We start from the raw sequence: 24,788 nt of genomic DNA on the forward strand, positions 1-24,788 counted from the left end.
TCCTGGTTTGCTCCTTCTCTGCTTTGAGGACGGAGGGAGGGAGAGGCAGAAATATAGACAGACAGACAGACAGACAGACACACACACACACACACACACACACACACAGGGGTGGTAGTGATGAACACCAGTTACTTAGATATGTAACTTCTTTACCTAATGGGTTGTTAAAAAAAATCAGTAAGATGAAGAGGAGTATAGGGTGGTAGCAGTGAACTATTGAATAGCCGCTCTGGAAAATGTGTTTCTAATGTAGCTCTCTTATAATCTACCTGTTATTATTTAAGACTTTTTCTTCTTTAGCTCCTTTAGTTGCTAAACTTTCAGAAAAAACAATTGGCTATTAGTACATAAGATGATGATCTTTCCCCACTGCTGATTTTGGCACATTCATTTGTTTGTAAGATGTTATATTGTCTCTGTAATTCAGGCTCTTCCTAAATTCACTCTGTCGTCATAGCTGGCCTTGAACTTCTGATCCCCCTGCTTCCATCTCCCAAGAAATGAGATTGTAGGTGTTGGTCACCACACCTAGGGGCACACGAACTTTTTCTAAAGACACTTCTCCTCCTCTTAAAACACCTTTGACTGAAGTCAGCAGTGTTCCGTAGAAGGCTCTGGGAAACTGAAGTGGCCTGTGCTTGTGCCTTCTGCCACGGTCACCTCTAGTCACGTTGGCTTTTTGTCTTTGAAATTAAGGAATTTGATGTAAGCAAAATTTATGTTTAATTTTAATTAACTTAAAATGAATTGGCCTGTGCAGCTAGTGGCTGCCGTGGGTGATAGATGACATGGTCTAACTTTCTTTTCCCATACTAATTTTGATTTTTTTTTCTAAAATTGACTGTAATTTTGAGCTTTCAGACAGGTTGTGAGACTATTTGCATCTCCCACATCTCCTTTCCTCAGACTTCCCAGTTTTCTTGTTTGCTTCCCATGTTTGCATCATTATTTCTTTTGTCCATGTATACACACTCTACCTAACTCTTTCCTGAACTACTTGAGAATAAACATGTTGTAGTTTGCATCTTGAACTGCTTGCACATCTCCCAGAAACCCATGTAATATAGAGGCTTAGCTGCCAGCATCTTTATTGGAAAGTGACAGAAACTCTAGAAAGTGGGACCTTAGGAGAAGGTGAGGCCATTGGCATCATTCCTTTCAAGATGGTGTCAGAATGCAAGCCTCCTTCTCACTCTTTTCCCCCCAGCTGCTAGGACATGAGTAGCTTCTCTCGGCCACATGCGTCCCACTATAATAACCTGTCTCATTGGCCCCCACAGCAATAGAGGTAACTGACTGCTGACTGGAACCTCCGAAACCAGGAGTTAAAATAAATCTTTCCTGCTTTTGAGTTGATTTTCTCAGGGATTTTGCGATAGCTGTCATAGCCACACGTTGGGGTTCAGCCTCGATGGGTTCGTATGTTCCAGGGTAGGGGAATGTGGACTAGAAATGTTAGGCAAGAGGAACAGAGATATAAAAGAAACACAGAGACATAGGATAGTACTGGGAGGGCAAGCAGGGAATACGTAATCCTGAATATGCCCGTATTTATTTTCCGTATGCTTATATACCAAAATCCAAAAATGGGGAAGGAGGCAAAAGACTGTTTTAATATGATACAAAGGACAAACAGAACATTTACTTGCTTCAATACTTGAGACATCAAGTCACTATTTTCTGAGTTAAGCCTTCTGATGTTTTAGGTAGGACATGTAGCTACTACACCTTAGATCAAGTATACTGTGGGCAGCCACTTCCTGGGTCAAACCTCCTTTCTTAAAAATGAAGGAACAGGAATAGGCTTGAATTCTCTGACCTTTGGTCAAGGTGGAGTGGCTCTCCCTCTACAGGCCATCTTAATATCCAAAACACCAAGTAAACACACCCTAGGTCAGGATATCTTGTTTGTAGCTACACCTTAAGTCAGAATTCTTGCCAATAACTTTGAAAGAGCAAGAGTAGGCTTAAGATTTCTGTCCTTCAGTCAAGGTGGAGTGGACCCACTTCTATGGGTTCCCCCACACAGCAACAGAAAGTTAATGAAGACTAAGTTCCAGCCCTAATCTTGTCCAAATAGCTACTGTATTTTCTTTTGTTTATTATAGACTTGTTTTTAATGTTGTGGTAAGTATAAAATATTATAAGACAGGAAATTTTAAATAATATCATTGCAATGAGTAACATTTTATTTTTACTTTTAATGGTCTCTGTGTGTGTATGTGTTGTTTGTGTATGTGTTGTGTGTGGATGTGTGTTGTGTGTGTGTGTGCAGCCCTATGCCCATTTGTGTGCCTGTGCCCACTGGCACCAGAAGAGGTTATCAGATGCCATGGAGCATACATTTCAGGTAGTTGTGGACCACCAGACTTGAATGATATACCTATGTTGCTTAAAGGCTAAAGCTTCATATTAGAATATCTAAGGCAAAGGACCTTCTCTTTCATAGCAACTGTTAAAGTCATAAGAACTCAAGAAATTAGCATTGAACCAATGTGAACATGTAAGTCACTGTAATTCTCAAGCAGAATCTCACATCTGCAGCACCAACCCCACTTAGTAACTTGGTGGAAATACAGAATCCTGGCCGGAAGCCCAGCTATACTGAATCAGACTTTGTGGGGGTGGGGTTCAACCATCTGTGCTTTGACAAGCTCACCAGGTGAGTCTGAAACAAACTGAAGTTTGAGAGCCACCCATCTAACTCACAATCTATATTCAAATTTGCTCATTTGTTCCAATTATGTCCTTAGAAAGGGCATTTCTCTAAAAATGGCTTTTGTTGTGCAGGATCCAATGCAGAATCATCTGTGTTAATTTTTAAATGATGGTTGGTTTCCATGGACCGAGCTGCTCTCCTGGGAAGGAATGTTGCCATGGTGATGGCTGCCAGCTGCACTACACAGCTGCTGGGCATCCAGGGGTCTATGGATCCTCTTCTCAGGCTCCTGAGAAATGATGTGTGCATGTTTCTTGTTAACAGAGATATTTCTCATCTTCAGATGCAAATTCACTCTTAGCTTGCTCAGGCCTGATGTTATCTTTTTCTTAATTGAGGTAAAGTTATTGATATAGGAAATGGCAGATAACTAAAACTAAACCTTGGCCTCATAAAAAAGGTTATCACCATTTCAGTAGCTGATCTCTCTATGTCCATGTTTCCTCTTGTGAAATTTAATTTGGGACCTTTCAAGTCTGTAATGTATTCATTCATCTCTGATATGTCTATATCTGCTGCTCAACCCACTGGGCACCTCAGATTATGTGTGTGAAAATACAAGCAGCCAGGGGCTGAGAAGATGACTAAATCAGTAAAGGGCCTGCTGCACAAGAATTGAGAACCATAGTTTAGATCCCCAGAACTCATGTAAAATCTGAATATGGTGGCATGTATCTATAACCTTAGCACAGGGGAGGTGTGGACAGGTGGATGCCCAGAGCTGGCCAGTGCAATCAGTGAGCTCCAGGCTCAGTGACACACTGTCTCAAAACATGAGGTGGAAGTGATAGAGGACAAATGCCTTGCACATACATATGTATACATACACACACACATGTACATACATACACAAGCACATATATACATTACATGTGCACTTAATAAATACATAAGCAAAACATCCATCAATTGGTATTGTTGTGGTGCTATAATCCCAGGATGAAGGATCAAAAACAGGAAGCTCACAGATTCAAGGCCAGTCTGAGCTGCAGAACCAGGTACTGCCTGATAGTTCCAAAGCCACCAAATCAGAAGAACTCTGGACCCTGGTGTCTTCTGTTCCCCTCCACACAAGAAGGAAATGGAGCTATGTGCCCTCTCCTTCCTGTTCTTCCTCCACAGTCTCATAGCTCTCGTCTTAGCCATTACTTTTCTAACACTTTGTCTTCTAGCCCCACATCTTCAGGTTCTATCCAGGTTTCTCTTCTCTCACAACCAGAGGCTTCCTTTCATAAGAAAGGCTCTCCTCTCACATGTATAGTGAGAATGCAAGGAGGAATAGGGGGAGTCATTGGCTGGAAGCCATTTGCACCCCCATATCTCTAACTGGTGAAGTATTTTTCTTTTGCATGAAACTCAGTGTAATTATATGAATCATCTCAGACTCCAACACATGAGAGTTGTTCTCATTCATTTTACAAATCACACCTTGGGTCTAGATATTGAACCACAAAGAAGTTAGCATAAAGCATTCAGACCTTTCTTCCTTCCTTCTTTTCTTCCTTCCTTCTTTCCTTCCTTCCTTCCTTCCTTTCTCTTCTTTTTCCTTCTTTTTTGGTTTGTTTTTCAGGACAGGGTTTCTCTGTGTAACAGTCCTGGCTGTCCTGGAACTTGCTTTACAGACCGGGTTGGTCTCAAACTCACAGAGATCCACCTGCCTCTGACTCCCGAGTGCTGGGATTAAAGTGTGATGGGGCCTGGGGATGCACCTTTGTGGTAAAGGGTTTGCCTAGTATTTGAGAGGTTCTGGGTTTACTGGTGATAGAGGGTTTGAAGAGAGAGGTAGCAGAGTATCAGTCAGTATCACCACAGGAAACACAATTCTGCTCATTCTCAAAGAAGACAGTGCAGACACCATGAGTATACAGAGCTTCATATTCAATTGACATGGTTTTATAACGACAATATTTAGACAGATTTTTCTTTGGGCTGCCAATCCACAAAAAGCAAGGTAGAGACTTATTACTAATTATGGAAGCTCAGTCTTAGTTTAGGCTTGTCCCTAACTAGTTCTTATAACCTATATTAACCTATACCTTTTACATGGTTTGGTTACCTTTACATCCTGATTCTTCTCTGTGTGGAGACTGCTTTCTTTTTCCCTGAGACCTCTCTCTCCCTAGAAGTCCCAACTAATCTTTTCATGTCTAGCTACTGGCCAGTCATCTCTTTATTAAACCAGTCACAGTAACACATCTTCACACAGTGTAAAGGAATATTCTGCATCAACAATAGGAACTTGTAGTTTGAGAATAAATTCCTAAAAGGAATGCTATTTTAATTCACAGATGAAGTTTTGAAATCTCAGTATTATTATAAGTGAGATAGATAATTATATATTTGAAAATTAAATTTATGATGACAGCTATACTTATGATTGTCCTAAAGTGCTAAATATTGGAAAGATATAAGAAACTAGAAGGCAGTTTCAATGATATTTCTTGTGTGTGTGTGTATGTGTGTGTGTAGTGTGCATGCCTGTGTTTGCAGTGTGCATGTCTCTGTGTCCCTACCACTCCAGCACTGGAGCTGTGATTACTTATCACCATCCCCTGCTTCTTCATGTGCATTTTGGGAATCAAACTCGTGGCCTCAGGATTTCACAGCAAACAATTTACCAACTGAACTCTCACTTTCACCCCTCATTTATATATTTTTAGGGTCCATCCATTTTTCCCTTGCTCCCTCCCTCCCCAGGAGGTGAAACACTGTTTTCTGACATTAGAAATGTTTACTATGGTCAGAGTTTGAGTTGCTGGATGGGAATATAAAACTGTATATAATAGAGACCGTGTAGTAGACATGGGTTGCCTTTTGTCTGAAGGACTTTCTCATCCACTCTTTAGGAAGCCACAACGATCCACTGTCAAAAATATTATTACTGCACAACTTGTGTGCTGACCCAGAACTCTGAGGCTTGCCATGGTTGGAAAGTGAGTGCTGGCGAAGGACATGGGAACTGGGCTCTCTCTCTTTTTATTGCCAAGAGTTAAATATTAATTCACTTCAGTTTTTAATTCCAAGAAGCTTTGATCCCCTTGGCCTAGAAAATCCAGCAAGGAAGACGATTTCATCAAGCCTGCTTGTGAATGTGGGATATGCTTTTGACTTCTTATTTCTTGATTTGGAAAGAGAAAATGCTAAGCAAATATTTACACATTGCACTGAAAGGAAATTAAACACTGCATTACAAGCAGTTTGTCAGTTGACCACATGTTGTTTGATTACAAGTAATCTCTCCCAGTTGCCTCATTGGCTAGAAATACCTTTGCTCTGCTGCTGAGGAGGACTTCATTTTCCTCTTACTGTTTGCACGCTCCATGGACCTGTGCCTCTCATCCCACAAAGAACATTTTTCCTTGCCTTTTCTTCCAAGGACATATATCAAACAAGTTTTAATCTTTCAGTGTTTTAATATAAAACTTTTGAGGTGTATGGTTTCTCTAAGAGAATCTAACACTTTATGTTTTGTTTTCTATGGCAATTAAAATATATTAAGACATGTAATCATCAGAGTCACATCAGACACTGCCAGGCAGATCGAGGCATTCATGATTGTCAGTGTCTGGTCTTAATTTTAATAACTGTTATTTCATCAACACTTGAATGACCGAATGCTTCACTGTTGTGTGGAGAGCTGTGCGCTCACTACCAGCCCTTGTATTCCTGAGGGGTGTGCTGGGATTTAATAGAGAAGGGGAAACTCACTCACTCCAAGACACTGTCTGTCTGTCCATGCCAGAGTCAAAATAATCTGGGGCTGCAAGTTGGCTCAGTGAGGAAAAGCACTTACGCCACATATCTGATGGCCAAAAAGAATCTTCTCTTGAAATTGTCCTCTGACCTCCAGCTGTACCACACATACACCTCACTTATACACACATTAACAATACAACAAAATAAGTTAAAATTCTAAAGTGTCTCCCATGACAGCCAGCACTGGTGCCCCATGCCAATACCAATTTCGTTTCTTGCAAACATCACTGTAATTCAATTAATATCTCTGATTTAAATTTTACTGTCTTCCATTTTTAACTTTCCCTCATGTTAGGGTTCTGTATGCAAAATTAGGGTACTAGGAACGCTATTTCTAGTCTTATATGAACACAGATTAAGGGGATGTCATATGGATGTTACACCTGATACTATTTCTCTGTTATATGGTTTGTTTTTTCCTTGTTTGATGGCAAAGATAAAACCCGGTTAGATGGACATGAACTGGAGGAGTGATGGCAGATTTTGCTTGTTGACTGCTGACAATAGGAATAGGAGCTCTGTTTGGATTTCTGTGGGAGTAACGATGTTTTTAGGAGGACGGATCTCCTGGTTGATAGGAAGGTGGGGTCAGATGGCTTCTGAGATGTGCAAAGTGTTCAGTTTTCAGTTCCCCAGAGTGGCTGGCCCCTCCTAAGTCATCCATCTTGGTGTCTCCTTAGGTGACTTCTTCTTGGGCCTGCCTACCTTACATTGTTCACAGAACTTGATATTAAATTTTTATCTATAACAGTATGAAAGATTATGTTATTTTGTTTCAGGGCCGAGATCTGGACTATAAAATTCAGGAATACAAAGAAGCTGGGAAAATCTTTCCTGAAAATCAGATTGTGGAATGGTTTATCCAGTTGTTGCTTGGAGTTGATTATATGCACGAGAGGTATGCTGACTTGCTTCTGGGCACAGGTATAGTTTTTAATGCTCGTGTCTGAACTTGAAAGGTGAATATTTTTCATTGATTTGAAAGCAAACAGGTTCAGAAGATGAATCACCACAGTCAAACATCTGTAGTATTTTATAATATGACATTTTTTTCTTGAGGAAACTGTTGATTAATTATTTACTCACATAATATTTATTTATATCAGTTGTGTGTATGTGAGTGCAGGTGTGTGCAGGTGTGTGCAGGTGTGTGCAGATGTGTGCATGCCACAGCTTGGGTGTGGAGGACAGCCTTTGGTAAGTCCTTACCTTTCCCCTTGTCTGCAATTGGATAGCTCATTTTCTCTGCTGAATATTCCAGGCCTATTGGCCTCTGAGTATCTTCTATTACCTCCCATCCTGTCAGGAGGGCTCAGTTTACAGACAGGAGTTTCTATATTCAGCTTTTTTTATGTAGGTATTTGGGATTTGAACCCAGATCCTCGTGTTTGTACAGTCAGCACTTTGCGCACTGAGCCATATCTCCTGCTTCTCTCTCTCTCTCTCTCTCTCTCTCTCTCCTTCTTCTTCTTCCTCTTCCTCTTCCTCCTCCCCTCCCCCTCTTCTTCCCCTCCCCCTTCTTCCCCTTCTTCCCCTTCTTCCCCTTCTTCCCCTTCTTCCCCTTCTTCCCCTTCTTCCCCTTCTTCTTCTTCTTCTTCTTCTTCTTCTTCTTCTTCTTCTTCTTCTTCTTCTTCTTCTTCTTCTTCTCTAGAAACCAAGTTGATCCTCACTGTAGCAGAAACTGTATTGAGTATGGTGGGTGCCTTATCTAACCATCTTTTGGGAACTAGAGATGATACTCAGGCATCATTAGCAGGTCATGGCAGATAAATAGTCAGTTTTGCTATAAAATGTCAAGCAACAGTCAAAGTGTATCCTTCAAGTTTCAGTTATCTGCCAGCCTTATTTATGGAATTTGCCTCAACAATACATTTTAAAACATTGTATGATCTTTTGAGATGTGAAGGTTTTAAATCTTTTTAGACTCAACAAATAGTACCGATGAATTTGTAAGAATAGAGTCTTGCAAAGTGGGTGGTCATGGCATGCTCGCTGTGGGAGTGAGCAGAACACCCAGGAACAGCCATCTTGAGTGATAGCGATAATCGTAGGGCACAGCAAGGCTTGGTGGTCCAGGGATGTCATTGCTTACGTGTGCTATCTGTGGTCTGATAGTGCAAAAAGTAATCAGATTCCCCTGCAACTGGCCTTGTATCTGCTGAAACACACACTTGGTAGCACAGATGTGACTAATTCAGCTTGATTCCCAGCCGTCTCTGTCCTGAGATGACGATGAAATATCACATAATGTTTAGTAAGCGGTCTGAAGCTGCTGACTCGCAGCTGCTGAGCATGTACACTCGCATTGCTAGCATCTTCCCTCCTCCCTGTCTCTCTCCTTCCTCCCTCCTTCTCTCCTTCCTGTATTTCCTGTCCCACTGCTTGTTAGCATATTGTTGGCTTATTACATAAAGGATGTAATTATAAAACAATACCATCAACGATGCCCACTGTGGGGCTGTTTGGTATGCAAATAGACAATTGGAATCTGGTTGACTTGATTTATTTTTTATTCTTGTTTTTCTATTTTGTTATTTTAGTTTTATTATACAGGGTTACATAAGGCTATTCCCATGTCAGTATAAAATATGCTCCGAGCACATTCCCCCAATGTTTTTTATGTTCTTAAGATTATTTAGTGATAGTTAAGAATAAATGAACTTAAAAACAACCTCCAAAGAGAGGATTGCCATTTTTCATCTGTCACTATTTATAGAGTTGTTTAACAGGGCTACATATATGGATGTTACTGAATCTATGGATCTGAAATTTTATTTTTTGTGATTCAGATGAAAAATGATGGTCTCACTAAATCATTATATTGTATCCAATCATTATAAGCTTCCTATGTATATGCAATGCTAATTTTATGTTTTAATTCACTTTATTCATGTAATAGCACTAAACTAAAGTAAGTCCTAAGCTCAGAGTACAGTTAACTGTGAGTGATAAAAACTTAGGATGCCATAGCTGAAAGGCAGGTGGCTATACAGAGTCACTGTCTTCACTGAATGATAGACCATGACAAGCTGCTTGATGTCTCTGAGCCTTGTTTCTTCATCTGTAAGACAGTAACAAGGAAGGGACTGTCACTGCTTGTTTCGCAGGGCATGCACACTGGAAACTAATGAGCACAAGAAGCTTTTGTGACATTATCGTCTGTGGTAATAATTAAATATAGGTGCAGACAGGGTTTTTAAAATGTAACAATCACGTATGTTGGCAAGGATGCAGAGCAACTTGACATTTGTCACATTGTTGGTGGGGTGTCCACTGGTAGAAATGCTTTGGGGAAATGTGTGATGGTGTTTGCTAGACTAAGCATACAAATAGGGGTTCTAGTCCTTGGGGGGTCAATGATGAGTTGAATATAGACCAAAAGAATCATAGTGAATATACAGTAGACAGACCTGTACTCATGCTCTTTCTGATGCCGACACATGATCAAGTTGTGCAATCATCAAAGATACCCATCATTGGGGTGGATGGGTAAAGAAAACTTAGTATCTATATACACGGTGGGGCTTACTCAGGCATAGTGAAGAACCATGTGTCATTTGCAGGAAACTGGATGGAATCAGAGATAATCAAATCAGGTGACACCAGACTTAGAGAAATGCCAGGTGTTTTCTCCCACATGTAGAATCTAAATTTTTATAAAAGGACATGAAAGTAGGAGGAGCCTATTGAGGAGATCAGGGGGAGGGGAAGGGATAAGAATGATCAAAGTCTACAAGATGCAGGTGTGGAAATGTCATAACAAAATGCATTCTTTTGTATAAATGATATGGACTGACACAAATATCAAAAGAGGAGAGATGAGGCCTGATCATATAGATAAAAATGACTGTAGATGTCTTTTTTTGTAATGACTAATGCACTCTTAAATCTTTGTCTACAATGGAATGATTAAATAAACTGTATCATAATATAGTGGAATATTAGCCTATAATAAAAATAACACATCAGCAATAATGTATGATCTGAATGACTCTCCAATATACAGTGTAGGATGAAAGAAGATGGATGTAGGTGGGTGCACACTATTGTGTGATTGTTCAAATCTAAGTTCAAACTAAGATGCATTCAACTGATAGTGAGTCACAATAGAGAGTGCCCTTGGGAATGTACTGTAAGTGACTCAAAGAAAGGATGTGTGATATTGAAATTGTTCTGTATGGAGATTAGGGTTGAGGACTACCTGGGTGATATATACAAATATATTAAGCTCAGGATTTATGCACTTCAGGGTATGTTACAGCAAATGATAAGACTGTCAAGAAAAGTAGATGTATATTCTATAGGAGATCAGAAGAGGTATTTCATTTGGTATGCTCAAGAAGGCTTCTTGAGAGAAATGGTGTTTGATTTGCCCAAGGGTAGGCTTTGAGTGTGGTGAAAGATGGCCCAGGGGCTTTCCTGGTTTAAGGAACAGTGAGAAGAGACACAGAGGTTGGAAAACAATCCAGGTCGAGTAAATGGCAAGTGGTTCTGTTGGGAAGGCTCTTGAGGTGAGGGTTTGGATGGAGATATGGGCAGAGAGAAGTTGGGGCCAAGAGGGGCCTTATATAGCTTGGACAGTGGATATAGTTAAGAGGCTTAGTGATGCTGTATGGCCAGAGCTTGCTTCAGTGAGATCAGATGATAACTTGTGGAAGAGAGGTGGGGTGTGGGACACAGAGAGTGAGAGACAGAGACAGACAGAGAGACAGATACACAGAAAAGGAGATAGAGAGCTGAGCTATGAATAATAAACATCTTATATTTTCCATATGTGAGGTTATTGTAACATGAGGTGCTGGCTATGAGACCTGAGGCAAAGGGGAAGCAGTAGAGATTTAGGGAGGATTATAATGAGCTTGGTGAGCTGCAATGACTGAACTTGAAGTAGGTATTTTAACCTATGACAGAAAGGGCAAAGATAAGGGTTAGAGTGGTTGGACCTACTCATCTTTCATTCTGGAGGGTCCCCAGAACTGGAGGTGGTTATCAAAGATGAAATTGAGGTCTGGGGTCTAGGAAGGTGAGAGCGAAAACAGGTTGGGCACAGTTGTGCTGAGATTGCGACCGTTGCAGGTAAAATATGGAGAGTGGAGGGGTGAGAGAAGGGAGTTTCAAGTGAGTCTTGGGGAAGCACCAGCGCTTGTATTTGTTTTGATTCCTATACTATTAAAGTCCTGAAACCAATACTATGGTATAGTTTGCTTAGAAAATGCATTGGTTTGAATGAGAATGACCCTCACAGCCTTATATATTTGAATGCTTGGTTCCCAATTGGTGGAATTGTTTGAGAAGGATTGTTGGGTGTGTCTTTATTGGAGGAGTTTGTGGGAGTGAGCTCTGAGGTTTCAAAAGCCCACACTATTCCCAGTTAACTCTCTCTGCCTCATAACTGTGTTTTAAGATGTGAGTTCTCAACTACTGATCCAGCACCATCCTCGCCTGTCTGCTTCCATGCTCCCCCATTATGATGGTCATGGACTCTAACCCCATGGAACCGTGATTCCCAATTAAATGCTTTCTTTTATAAGTTGTCTTGGTCATGGTATCTTACCACAGCAATAGGAAAGTCACTCTGACAGGAGGTGAGCTCAGGAAGCAGAAACCAATGTGTAGGGAGAAAAGAGAGGGAAGAGAAGAGCATCTAGTGCACACCTGAGCTGCTGGGGCCATTGTTGAATGGACACAGAAGCACCAGGGCATGGCTGAGCTGCTGGGGTGGGTGGTCAGAGGGGCACAGTGGCACCAGTGCACAGCTGAGCTGCTGGGCAGGGCAGTCAGAACAACATAGAGGCAGGACTCTTTCCTGCTTGGTTTAGGTTTTGGATTCCTCTTTGTGCATTTTTTCCAAGAAATTGTTCACAAATTCTTGACTACGTATAGCTCTTATTTTATAACATTATTTATCAATTCCCTCTTGAATTATTTTATGGTTTGGAACTTTTGATTTGAATTCGAAAGACAAATAACTCCATCTGAATTCAGTCTCCAGAGGGCTTTGACTTTTTTTTGGTTTTTGGCTATTCTAGTGAGCTGAACTGATGGAGGAGGGTCATCTGTCTATGTGTTACTTTTATTAGTTAATAAAGAAACTGTCTTGGCTCTTTGATAGGACAGAAAATTAGGTAGGTGGAGTAAACAGAACAGGATGCTGGGTAGAAGGCAGTGAGGCAGCCCCCATGGGGTCAGTTGCCATGCCTCTCCTCTCTGAGACGGACGCAGGTTAAGATCTTTCCCAGTAAGCCACCACCTCATGGTGCTACACAGATTGCTAAATATGGGTTAAAGCAAGATGTGAGAATTAGCCAATAAGAGGTTGAAGCGAATGGGCCAGGCAGTGTTTAAAAGAATACAGTTTCCGTGTAATTATTTCAGGTAAAGCTAGCCGAGGGCCGGGCCACAACCGCCGCTCCCATCACTACACTGAACACAGGGCCCTGCTAGACAAGTACTCTACTACTGAGCTACATTCTTAGCCCTTAGAATAGTTTTTGTTTGTCAGAGATTAGGTTTCCATGTATAGCCCAGGCTAGCCTCAAACCTCCATTCCTAAGTGCTGGAATTACGACATGTGACATTGTACCTGTCTTCAGTTTAGAAAATAAACTTAATTGTCTGTTTTAAAAATGGATAAAATCCCAAAGGATTTTTCTAAAATAAACAACTAAAAATGTAATGTTAGAAGCCAAGAATATTCATAGTCCAGTAAAAGCTGCTTTGGGACAATGGTTCTCAAGCTTATTCTTACTGAAGGTAGTTGGGCTGCTTATGTTTCTAGGGTCTGACTATAACAAACAATGCTGCTATGAACATAGTTGAGCACATGTCCTTGTGGCACAGTTGAGCATCCTTTGGCTACATACTCAAAAGTATATTGTTGGGTCTTGAGAAAGGTTGTTTTCTAATTTTCTGAGAAATTGCTACACTGATATCCAAAGGGGCTGTACCAGCTTGCACTCCCACCAGCAATGCAGAGGTGTTCCCTTTACCCCACAACCTCTCCAGCATAAGTTGTCATCAGTGTTTGATCTTGGCTGTTTTTACAGGTGTAAGATGGAATCTCAGAGTTGTTTTGATTAGCATTTCTCTGATGACTAAAGATGTTGAGCATTTCCTTAAGTGTCTTTTGTCTGTGTTCTTTTGAACTCTAACTTATTTCTTTTTCCCCTTCTTGAGAATGCTGTGTGGTCAGTTCTTGTCAGCACTTTTCCACTTCAAGTCTAGACGTCTGGTGTGTTGGCCATAGGCAGGATATTTTAGAAGGACCTAATGTCTGTCTCGGGCTCCAGCATGGAAGCTCATCATCAAATCACAGATGAGGAAAGTCAAGCAGGTACCTTGGAGCTCAGGAAGGGGTCCCATGGCAGAGAAAAGAGCAGGATCTTCCCAGACTGAGAATTAGGAAGGAGTCATTGGCCTCTGGGAAGCAGAGTTTGCAGGCCACTGTGAGACCCTGCCAGGTGAAAGATACACCATCAGGGGAAGGAGCTAGGTGTCAGACACTATTTACATAGGGTCTAGGGAAAGAAGGCTAGGTTATCTGTGCTTTATCCACAAGTCTGCCTCATGGCACTCTGCCTCTGTAAAGCTGCTCTTCACCCCAGGAAAGACCTGGAGGCTGTGGAGAATACTCCGAGGGGGAGGTAGAGATGGAATCCTAACATGATGCTGACCACAAACAAGCAGCTCCTGAATCTTTACACAGCACCTGGGTGCCATGGACCCGAAAGGAGAGAAAGGTTTCACTTCCGTAGATAAGAGGTGGGGTAGTGACTGGTGAACCATTAGAGATACTTTGGGATTTCTGGAGAAAAATTTAAGCAGTCTAGACTGTTTGTTACCCTTTTTTATTCCCTGGATTTTTATTTTTTATTTTTTTATTTTTTGGTTTTTCGAGACAGGGTTTCTCTGTGGTTTTGGAGCCTGTCCTGGAACTAGCTCTTGTAGACCAGGCTGGTCTCGAACTCACAGAGATCCGCCTGCCTCTGCCTCCCGAGTGCTGGGATTAAAGGCGTGCACCACCACCGCCCGTTCCCTGGATTTTTAAATGCCTATTTTAAAGAGCTTGTTGTTGGCCCAGGACATAGTGAGACTTTTTATTGCAGGATACATTTTTCTCACTCAAACTACAAAGTCGTAAGTCACAGTTTTACAGTTCCCCAATAGCTTGACAGCTGGCCTGTTACAGAAGCCTTCTTACTCCATCACAGAGACAGTCCATTGGATCTTAAAAGCTGTGTTCTAGCATATTCTGTGCATAATGCTAATTCACATATTTTCATGTCTTTGTATGTGAGGGATAGTAATAAATTACTATTTGTAACTCATCTTCTACCTGTCCAGTTGTCACAGATAACTTCCGTATGTGTGTTTTACTTATCCTAATGTCCTGTCAGCCAGTCTTCTGGCATGTTCCCTAGCTCACTACCACAAAGCCCAACCCTTAGATATTCTGACTCCTTGCATGCTTACAGCTCCAAAAGAGAAGATGCTGTCTCCTTGGATCCAGAATCAATAGGGCCAGTGTGAAGAGACTCAACAGAAGAGTCCTTTAATTGCAAGTAACAGAAATATCTCAATCAATAGGAAGGATTCATCATTTTGCTTTCCATGAGGACAGTTCAGGAGTTGGTTAACTGAGGTGACCTCAGCAATGTCCTCTGGGGTTCCTGTTCTTTCTGCCTCTGTTATCTGAGCAGACTTGTTCTCTTGGAGTTGTCAGGCTGCCTGAAACATTTCCATAAACTTCCCCATGTTATAACAATAACTAGGGTCCAGAAAGCATAAAGTTGATCTCTCACTCTTACACACACACACACACACACACACACACACACACACACACACACACCTTTTTTTTATCTTTTTTTAAATATTTATTTATTCATTATGGATACAATATTCTGTGTGTATGTCTGCAGGCCAGAAGACGGCACCAGACCTCATTACAGATGATTGTGAGCCACCATGTGGTTGCTGGGAATTGAACTCAGGACCTTTGGAAGAGCAGACAATGCTCTTAACCACTGAGCCATCTCTCCAGCCTTTTTTATCTTTTCTAAGAACAGAGAAATATCATCTACAAGTTTCTATTGCATGACTTTTCCTGGAGAGACGTGAACAAATGTCTACCCCAGTTAGGGTACCAGCAACACTTAGTGAATGAATGGGTTTATTGAGGTTACTAAGAAGCTCACGGATGACTGAAAGACAGCTGTATTACCCTAATGCCCATTCCAAGGTGGACGTTTGCACACTACAGCATTTGCACACTACACCATGTAACCCCAGGGAAGGGCCTCATGTGCACTAATCTAGTGATGTCAATAGGTCAATCATTTATGGATTCCTCTTGGAGCTTTTGGCTGTTATTTCTCATTTATTTTGGTCTTGGCCAGTTGGCTTGTTACCTAGTATTCCTGGTAATTCTGAGTGACTGAAGAAGGTAGGCAAGTTATTAAGAGACTTCTAATGTGTAACAAAAGCAACTTAGGGGAGAGAGGGTTTGCTTCCTCTCAGAGTTCCAGGCCCATCATTGTAGGGACATCAGAGCAGCAGAGCTTAAGGAAGCTTGTCAGCTACATCATAATCAGAAAGAGAGAACAAAGTGTTCGGTTTTTCTTAAGACGAGCCTCTCTGCCTACACAAATAATTCCAATCAGACCAAATAAGACTAAATAAAAGATGCCCATGTTTAATGCAGTGCTCCCGAGTGAGAAAGCATGGAGAGGAACGAGAGAGAGAAGGGGAGACCACGCAAAACCCAGAGACCACGTGTTCATTCTCTTGGGGGGGCAGTTTAAATAGTCTGTGGGAGTGGTCTTGACCTTCCCTCGGGAGGGGTTACTGTTTGGTGGGCTTTCTTGACCCTCCCTGGAGGAGCTGGGGTGAAGCCCCCAGGCAAACACAAAGAATCCATTAATGTTACCCTCAGACCACTCTATCCTTTTTATTCATCCCAGGGCATAGCCTTTGAAATGGTGTCACCAAGTCTGGCTGGGTCTTCTACCCCATTTAACCCAGTTAGGAAAACATGCACAGGCGTGCATGTCAGCAGGTCAACCTCCTCTACACAGTTCCCCCTTGAAACTCCCTTCCCCAGTGATCCTAGAGTTTTGTCAGGATAACAATTTAAAGGAACCATACTTCTCTAACTTTCTCTTATCCTTTTCTTCCCTCTTTTAGTTCCCTCCCTTCCTAGGCTCTCCCCTCCCCTCCACTTTCATATACCCCCCTCTTCTTCTTTACCCCTCCCTATACTCCCTTTCTTCAGTTATCTTTGTATGTGTTGAGATGAGACCCTACTATGTTGTGTAGGTTACCCTCTAGCTCACGGTGGTCCTCCTGTCTTAACTTCCCAGAGTAGCTGGTTCCAGGTTCTAGTTTGCTTTTATTTTTGAGTGGCATCCTTTAGGGTTTATTATATTCCTTATGACCTAGAGCATGCATTGTGCCCATCCCATACATTCACATTTATCTGCATTCCCTACTAGAGTGGTACATTTACTCTAGCCAGTGCACCTACATTCACCTGTCATTACCACTTTTCTCAGTTACTGTTCTATTGCTGTAAGGAGATATTGTGACTAAGGCAACTCTTTTAGAAGAAGACATTTAATTGGGGCCCTACTAACAGTTTAGAGACTTAGTCTATTATCACGGTAGAGAGCATGATGACAGGAAGGCATGGAGCTGAAGAAGTAACTGATAGCTACATCCTAAGCCATGGTCAGGGGAGGGAGTGGACTGGACCTGGCATGGGCTTTTGAAACCTCAAAGCACCCCCCAGCCACACATTTCCTTCAACAAGGCCACACCTCCTAATCCGTCTAACAAAGGCTTCCATTCCCAAGTGGCTGAGCATTCAAGTATGTGAGCCTGTAGGGTTCATTATTATTCAAACCACCACCAAAGTCCATAGATTACCCTGGGCTCATTCTTGGTGTTGTATAGGGATTGGGAAGAATGTTTGGTGGCATGAATGCATCAAACTGAAGAAGGGGTTGGCGGCCAAATCCTTTAGGCTCTGCTTACTCAGTCTTCCTTCCCCCTAGCCTCTGGCAGCCACTCTTGTATTTATCATCTTGGTTATTTTGCCTTTTCCTGAATGTCCCTTTTGTTGGTACCATATGATATACAGACTTCTCAGACTTTGTTGGTACCATATGATATATAGGCTTCTCAGACTTCATTGATACCATATGATATACAGGCTTCTCAGACTGCCTTATTTCATTCTACTGTATGGGTTTAGTTTCTGCCAGGTCCTTTCCTGGCTTGATAGCTTATTTCATGTTAGCCCTGAATGACACCTCGTTGTCCACAGTGTCAGTGGCTTGGCTGTTTACTTACTGAAGAACATCTTATTTACCTCCATGCCTTAACCATTGTGAATACAGCTAATCAATGAGAGTTTGATGTGAATCTAAGATTTATCCCCACTGAACATGTTGTTATGTGTTCAATGGGGTTAAACCAAGACATATGACTTAATCTGCAGCTCCTAATTTCAGGGGTCACATGTTCCCTTTGAAGTTCTGCTTGGCAATCAGCCCCATCCTTTTGATGTTTCTGCTTCAAGTTTTCTTCTGTCTCCTTTGTGGTTTTGAGCACTTGAAATGCACTGGGAGTCTATATCTCATTTGCTTGTCTGAGAAGCCCAGGCATCTGGTACCATTGCTTATTCTCTGCTGGCTCCTAGCCTGCATTTGTTTCTGCCAGAGGAGTGAAGAAGATGTTAATGATCACATTAGATTTTATTCTCTTGGGTCAGGGCCTCTGTGGCCACACAGCTATTGCATACCTGAACCCCTTGCTGGGGTGAGTGCTGTCCTTCACTCAGATTACCAACTTCCCTTCTGTGCGCACACAGGCATCCTTCTTTGGTCATCTGGTCACTGTCTGTCTGCAGCACGTGTGGGCTTCTGCCTCTCTGGGCGTGCCCTAGCACTCTCTGATGCTTTGTCCAGACTTTCCATCTTCTGCTGTGACCATTACAGCCCACCCACAGCTTTCTGAGACCACGGCATTCCCAGCGGCAGCCTAGCAGTCCATACCAACTGTCCACTCTGTTTTCAGTTTCATTCATATAGAACCCCAGGTGCTTTGCCGCATTGTGGGCTCAGCTCATGATGCCCGTTTGTAAGCTTTGTTCATTCAGCATTTGGGGCCTTTATAGAAAAGACTTCTTGTGTGATTCTCTCAATTTCAGAAATAGAAGTCTTTTTTTTTTTTTTACAATAATTGCTTTTCTTTTTTTTAATTTTTTAATTCATTTATTTATTAAAGATTTCTGTCTCTTCCCTGCCACCGCCTCCCATTTCCCTCCCCGTCTCCCAATTAAGTCCCCCCCCCTCAGCCCGAAAAGCAATCAGGGTTCCCTGTCCTGTGGGAAGTCCAAGGAACCCCCACCTCCATCCAGGTCTAGTAAGTTGAGCATCCAAACTGCCTAGGCTCCCACAAAGCCAGTGCGTGCAGTAGGATCAGAAACCCATTGCCATTGTTCTTGAGTTCTCAGTAGTCCTCATTGTCCGCTATGTTCAGAGAGTCCGGTTTTATCCCAGGCTTTTCCAGACCCAGGCCAGCTGGTCTTGGTGAGTTCCCAGTAGAACATCCCCATTGTCTAAGTGTGTGGGTGCACCCCTCACGGTCCTGAGTTCCTTGCTCGTGCTCTCTCTCCTTCTGCTCCTGATTTGGACCTTGAGATTTCAGTCCTGTGCTCCAATGTGGGTCTCTGTCTCTGTCTCTGTCTCCTTTCATCGCTTCCTGAAGGTTAATATTCAGGAGGATGCCTATATGTTTTTCTTTGGGTTCTCCTTATTTAGCTTCTCTAGGATCACTAATTATAGGCTCAATGTCCTTGGTTTATGGCTAGAAACCAAATATGAGTGAGTACATCCCATGTTCCTCTTTTTGGGTCTGGCTTACCTCACTCAGGATAGTGTTTTCTATTTCCATCCATTTGTATGCAAAATTCAAGAAGTCCTTGTTTCTTACTGCTGAGTAGTACTCTAATATGTATATATTCCATACTTTCTTCATCCATTCTTCCATTGAAGGGCATCTAGGTTGTTTCCAGGTTCTGGCTATCACAAACAATGCTGCTATGAGCATCGTAGAGCATATACCTTTGTTGTATGATAAGGCCTCTCTTGGGTATATTCCCAAGAGTGGTATTGCTGGGTCCAGGGGTAAGTTGATCCCGAATTTCCTGAGAAACCGCCATACTGCTTTCCAAAGTGGTTGCACAAGTTTGCATTTCCACCAGCAATGGATGAGTGTACCCCTTTCTCCACAACCTCTCCAGCAAAGGCTATCATTGGTGTTTTTGATTTTAGCCATTCTGACAGGTGTAAGATGGTATCTTAAAGTTGTCTTGATTTGCATTTCCCTGATCGCTAAGGAAGTTGAGCATGACCTTAAGTGTCTTTTGGCCATTTGAAGTTCTTCTGTTGAGAATTCTCTGTTCAGCTCAATGCCCCATTTTATAATTGGGTTGGTTAGCCTTTTACGGTCTAGTTTCTTGAGTTCTTTATATATTTTGGAGATCAGACCTTTGTCAGTTGCGGGGTTGGTGAAGATCTTCTCCCAGTTAGTGGGTTGCCTTTGTGTCTTAGTGACAGTGTCCTTTGCTTTACAGAAGCTTCTCAGTCTCAGGAGGTCCCATTTATTCAATGATGTCCTAATGTCTGTGCTGCTGGGGTTGTACGTAAGAAGTGGTCTCCTGTGCCCATGTGTTGTAGAGTACTTCCCACTTTCTCTTCTATCAGGTTCAGTGTGTTCGGACTGATATTGAGGTCTTTAATCCATTTGGACTTGAGTTTTGTGCATGGTGATAGATATGGATCTATTTTCATTCTTCTACAGGTTGACATCCAGTTTTGCCAGCACAATTTGTTGAAGATGCTCTCTTTTTTCCATTGTATACTTTTAGCTCCTTTATCGAAAACCAGATGTTCACAGGTTTGTGGGTTAATGTCAGGGTCTTCTATTCGATTCCATTGATCGACTTCTCTGTTTTTATGCCAATACCAAGCTGTTTTCAATACTGTAGCTCTGTAGTAGAGTTTGAAGTCAGGGATGGTAATGCCTCCAGACGCTCCTTTGTTGTATAAGATTGTTTTGGCTATCCTGGGTTTTTTGTTTTTCCATATAAAGTTGATTATTGTCTTCTCCAGATCTGTGAAGAATTTTGATGGGATTTTGATGGGGATTGCATTGAATCTATAGATTGCTTTTGGTAGAATTGCCATTTTTACTATGTTGATCCTCCCAATCCAGGAGCAAGGAAGATCTTTCCATTTTCTGGTGTCCTCTTCAATTTCTTTCTTCAAAGAGTTAAAGTTCTTGTCAAATAGATCTTTCACATCCTTGGTCAGAGTTACCCCAAGATATTTTATGCTATTTGTGGCTATCGTGAAAGGTGATGCTTCTCTAATTTCCCTCTCTGTTTCCTTATCCTTAGTGTATAGGAAGGCCACTGATTTTTTGGAGTATCCTGCCACATTACTAAAGGTGTTTATCAGCTGTAGGAGTTCTTTGGTAGAGTTTTTGGGGTCGCTTATGTATACTATCATATCATCTGCAAATAACGAGAGCTTAACTTCTTCTTTTCCGATACGAATCCCCTTGATCCCTTTATGTTGTCTTCTTGCTATTGCTAGAACTTCAAGCACTATATTGAAGAGGTATGGAGAGAGTGGACATCCTTGTCGTGTTCCTGATTTTATTGGGATGGCTTTGAGTTTTTCTCCATTTAATTTAATGTTAGCTGACGGCTTGCTGTAAATAGCTTTTATTATATTTAGGTATGACCCTTGTATCCCTAATCTCTCCAAGACTTTTATCATAAAGGGGTGTTGAATTTTGTCAAATGCTTTTTCAGCATCTAATGAAATGATCATATGGTTTTTTTCTTTCAGTTTATTTATATGCTGGATTACATTGATAGATTTGCGTATGTTGAACCAGCCCTGCATCTCTGGGATGAAGCCTACTTGATCATAATGGATAATTTTTCTAATGTGTTCTTGGATTCGGTTTGCCAGTATTTTATTGAGAATTTTTGCGTCGATATTCATGAGTGAGATAGGCCTGTAATTTTCTTTCTTGGTTGGGTCTTTGTGTGGTTTTGGTATCAGGGTAACTGTAGCTTCATAAAAGGAATTTGGCAATGACTCTTCTGTTTCTATATTGTGAAATACATTAAGGAGTATAGGTATTAGCTCTTCTTGGAAGTTCTGGTAGAATTCTGCATTGAAACCATCTGCTCCTGGGCTTTTTTTGGAAGGTAGATTTTTGATAACGGTTTCTAGTTCTTCGCGACTAACAGGTCTATTTAGATCGTTCACCTGGTTTTGGTTTAGCTTTGGTATGTGGCACTTATCTAAAAACATGTCCATTTCTTTTGCATTTTCTAGTTTTGTGGCATACAGGCTTTTGTAGTAAGATCTAATGAGTCTCTGAATTTCCTCTGTGTCTGTGGTTATGTCCCCCTTTTCATTTCTGATCTTATTTATTTGTGTGTTCTCTCTCTGTCGTTTAATTAGTTTGTATAGGGGTTTGTCGATCTTGTTGATTTTCTCCTGGAACCAACTTTTTGTTTCATTGATTCTTTGGACTGTTTTCTGTGTTTCTATTTTGTTGATTTCCGCCCTCAGTTTGATTATTTCCAGTCTTCTACTCCTCCTGGGCGTGTCTGCTTCTTTTTTTTCTAAAGCTTTCAGGTGTGCTGTTAAGTCTCCGATGTATGCTTTCTCTGTTTTCTTTAAGTGGGCACTTAGTGCTATGAACTTTCCTCTTAGCACTGCTTTCATAGTGTCCCATAGGTTTGAGTATGTTGTCCCTTTATTTTCATTAAATTCAAGGAAGACTTTAATTTCTTTCTTGATTTCTTCCTTGACCCAGGTGTGGTTCAGTAGTTGACTGTTCAGTTTCCATGAGTTTGTCGGCTTTCTGGAGGTAGGATTGTTGTTGAATTCTAACTTTAATCCGTGGTGATCTGATAAGACACAGGTGGACACTGATATTTTTTTGTATCTGTGGAGGTTTCCTTTGTTTCCGAGTATGTGGTGAATTTTCGAAAAGGTTCCATGGGCTGCAGAGAAGAAGGTATATTCTTTCCTATTTGGGTGGAATGTTCTATAGATGTCTGTTAAGTCCATTTGCTTCATTACCTCCAGTAGTTTTCTTACTTCTCTATTAGGTTCCTGTCTGATTGACCTGTCCATTGCTGAGAGAGGTGTATTGAAGTCTCCTACTACTAGTGTGTGTGGTTTGATGTCTGCCTTGAGTTTTAGTACTATTTCTTTTACATACGTGGGTGCTTTTATATTAGGGGCGTAAATATTCAGGATTGAGACGTCATCCTGACAAATTGTTCCTGTTATGAGTATAAAGTGTCCATCTCCATCTCTTCTGATTGATTTTAGTTTGAAGTCAGTTTTGTTAGAAATTAATATGGCCACACCTGCTTTTTTCTTAGGACCATTTGCTTGAAAGACCTTTTCCCAACCCTTTACTCTGAGTAGATGCCTGTCTTTGTGGTTGAGATGTGTTTCTTGCAAACAGCAGAATGCTGGATCCTGTTTTCGTATCCAATCTCTTAGCCTGTGCCTAGGTGAATTGAGACCATTAATATTAAGTGATATTAATGACCAGTGGTTGTTCATGCCGGATATTCTTGTTGTTTTTGGAAGTAGAATTTGTGTGTCTCCCTTCTTTGAGTTGTGCTAGTGAAGGGTCGCTAGATGCCTGAGTTATTGTAGGCAGTGTTGGCAATGTTGGATTCCTTGGGTTGCAATTTTCCTTCTATTACTTTCTGTAGGGCTGGATTCGTGGCTACGTATTGTTTAAATTTGTTCTTATCCTGGAATGTCTTGATTTCTCCATTTATAGTGAACGAAAGCTTGGCTGGGTATAGTAGTCTGGGCTTGCATCCATGGTCTCTTAGCTTCTGCAGTACTTCTATCCAGGACCTTCTGGCTTTCATTGTTTCCATAGAGAAATCAGGTGTAAGTCTGATCGGTTTACCTTTATAAGTTACTTGGCCTAGCCGGGCGATGGTGGCGCACGCCTTTAATCCCAGTACTCGGGAGGCAGAGGCAGGTGGATCTCTGTGAGTTCGAGACCAGCCTGGTCTACAAGTGCTAGTTCCAGGACAGGCTCCAAAACCACAGAGAAACCCTGTCTCAAAAAAACCAAAAAAAAAAAAAAAGTTACTTGGCTTTTTTCCTTTGCAGCTTTTAGTATTCTTTCTTTAACCTGTATATTTTGTGTTTTGATTATTACATGGCGAGGGGATGTTTTCCTTTGATCCAGTCTGTTTGGTGTTCTGTATGCTTCTTGAATATTCAAAGGAATATCTTTCTTTAAGTTGGGAAAGTTTTCTTCCATAATTTTGTTCAAAATATTTTCTGGGCCTTTGAGCTGTAACTCTTCTTCTTCTATTCCTATTATTCTTAGATTTGGTCTTTTTATTGTGTCCCATAATTCCTGAATGTTTTGTGATGAGAATTTGTTGGCTTTGCAGTTTTCTTTGATCAGAGTGTTTATTTTCTCTATGGTGTCCTCAGAATCTGAGATTCTTTCTTCTATTTCTTGTATTCTATTGATTATGCTTGTTTCTGTAGGCTCTGCTCATTGACCTAGATTTTCCATATCTAGCTGGACCTCAGTTTGTGTTTTCTTCCTTGCTTCCATTTCAGTTTTCAATTCTTGAACTGTTTCCATTACCTGTTTGATTGTTCTTTCTTGGTTTCCCAGGGTATTATTTACGTATTTACTCATTTCTTCAAATTTTTGGTTATACTTCGCATCCATTTCTATAAGGGCATTTTTCACATGTTGTTTAAGGGACTCTACTGCTTTCAAAAAGTCAATTTTTCCACTTCTTCTGTGTTAGGGTGTTGGAGACCTTCTGTTGTAAGATCATTGGGTTCTGGTGTTTTCATGCTGATTTTCAGATTATTGGGTGAATTCTTTCCTTGGTGCCTGCCCATCTCCTCCTATCGATGCTATCTAAGGGGTCTGTTAAAACTGGTTCAGGTTTCCCTGCTGGCCAGGGCCTCCTCTTACAAAATGCCCTTGCTCTGTTTCCTGGTTCCTGCCAGGGGCCAAGATCCCTCTTACCCCTCAGAAGGGTCTTCAGGAATACGACCCGGCTCCTCCTTTGCCAGGGACTTACCTCTTTGGTTTTATTGTAGTGGGGCGATCTGTTCTCGGTGTTTCGCGCGGTCCCTGCAGCCTTCTTCTGCTGCTGGGATGGTTCCCGCCACCAGCAGCCTGTGTCCTCTGCTGCCGCTCCGGTCCC

At 41.5% G+C, this 24,788-nt stretch overlaps 1 protein-coding gene across 2 annotated transcripts in view; it reads left to right on the top strand.

Annotated features, from left to right (window-relative positions):
- Nucleotides 1-24,788, top strand: part of Nek11 (NIMA related kinase 11) — a 215,468-nt gene that overhangs the window by 54,168 nt on the left and 136,512 nt on the right. For both annotated transcript variants that reach the window (XM_041677504.1, XM_041677505.1), the window contains exon 3: nucleotides 7,258-7,376. In XM_041677504.1, the coding sequence (XP_041533438.1) occupies nucleotides 7,258-7,376 (119 nt within the window). The remainder of the gene's footprint in view (nucleotides 1-7,257; nucleotides 7,377-24,788) is intronic.

This window comes from Microtus oregoni, unplaced genomic scaffold (assembly GCF_018167655.1).
Source record: "Microtus oregoni isolate MIOR12 unplaced genomic scaffold, Mior012 000028F_ref0000031, whole genome shotgun sequence".
Taxonomy (NCBI): domain Eukaryota; kingdom Metazoa; phylum Chordata; class Mammalia; order Rodentia; family Cricetidae; genus Microtus; species Microtus oregoni.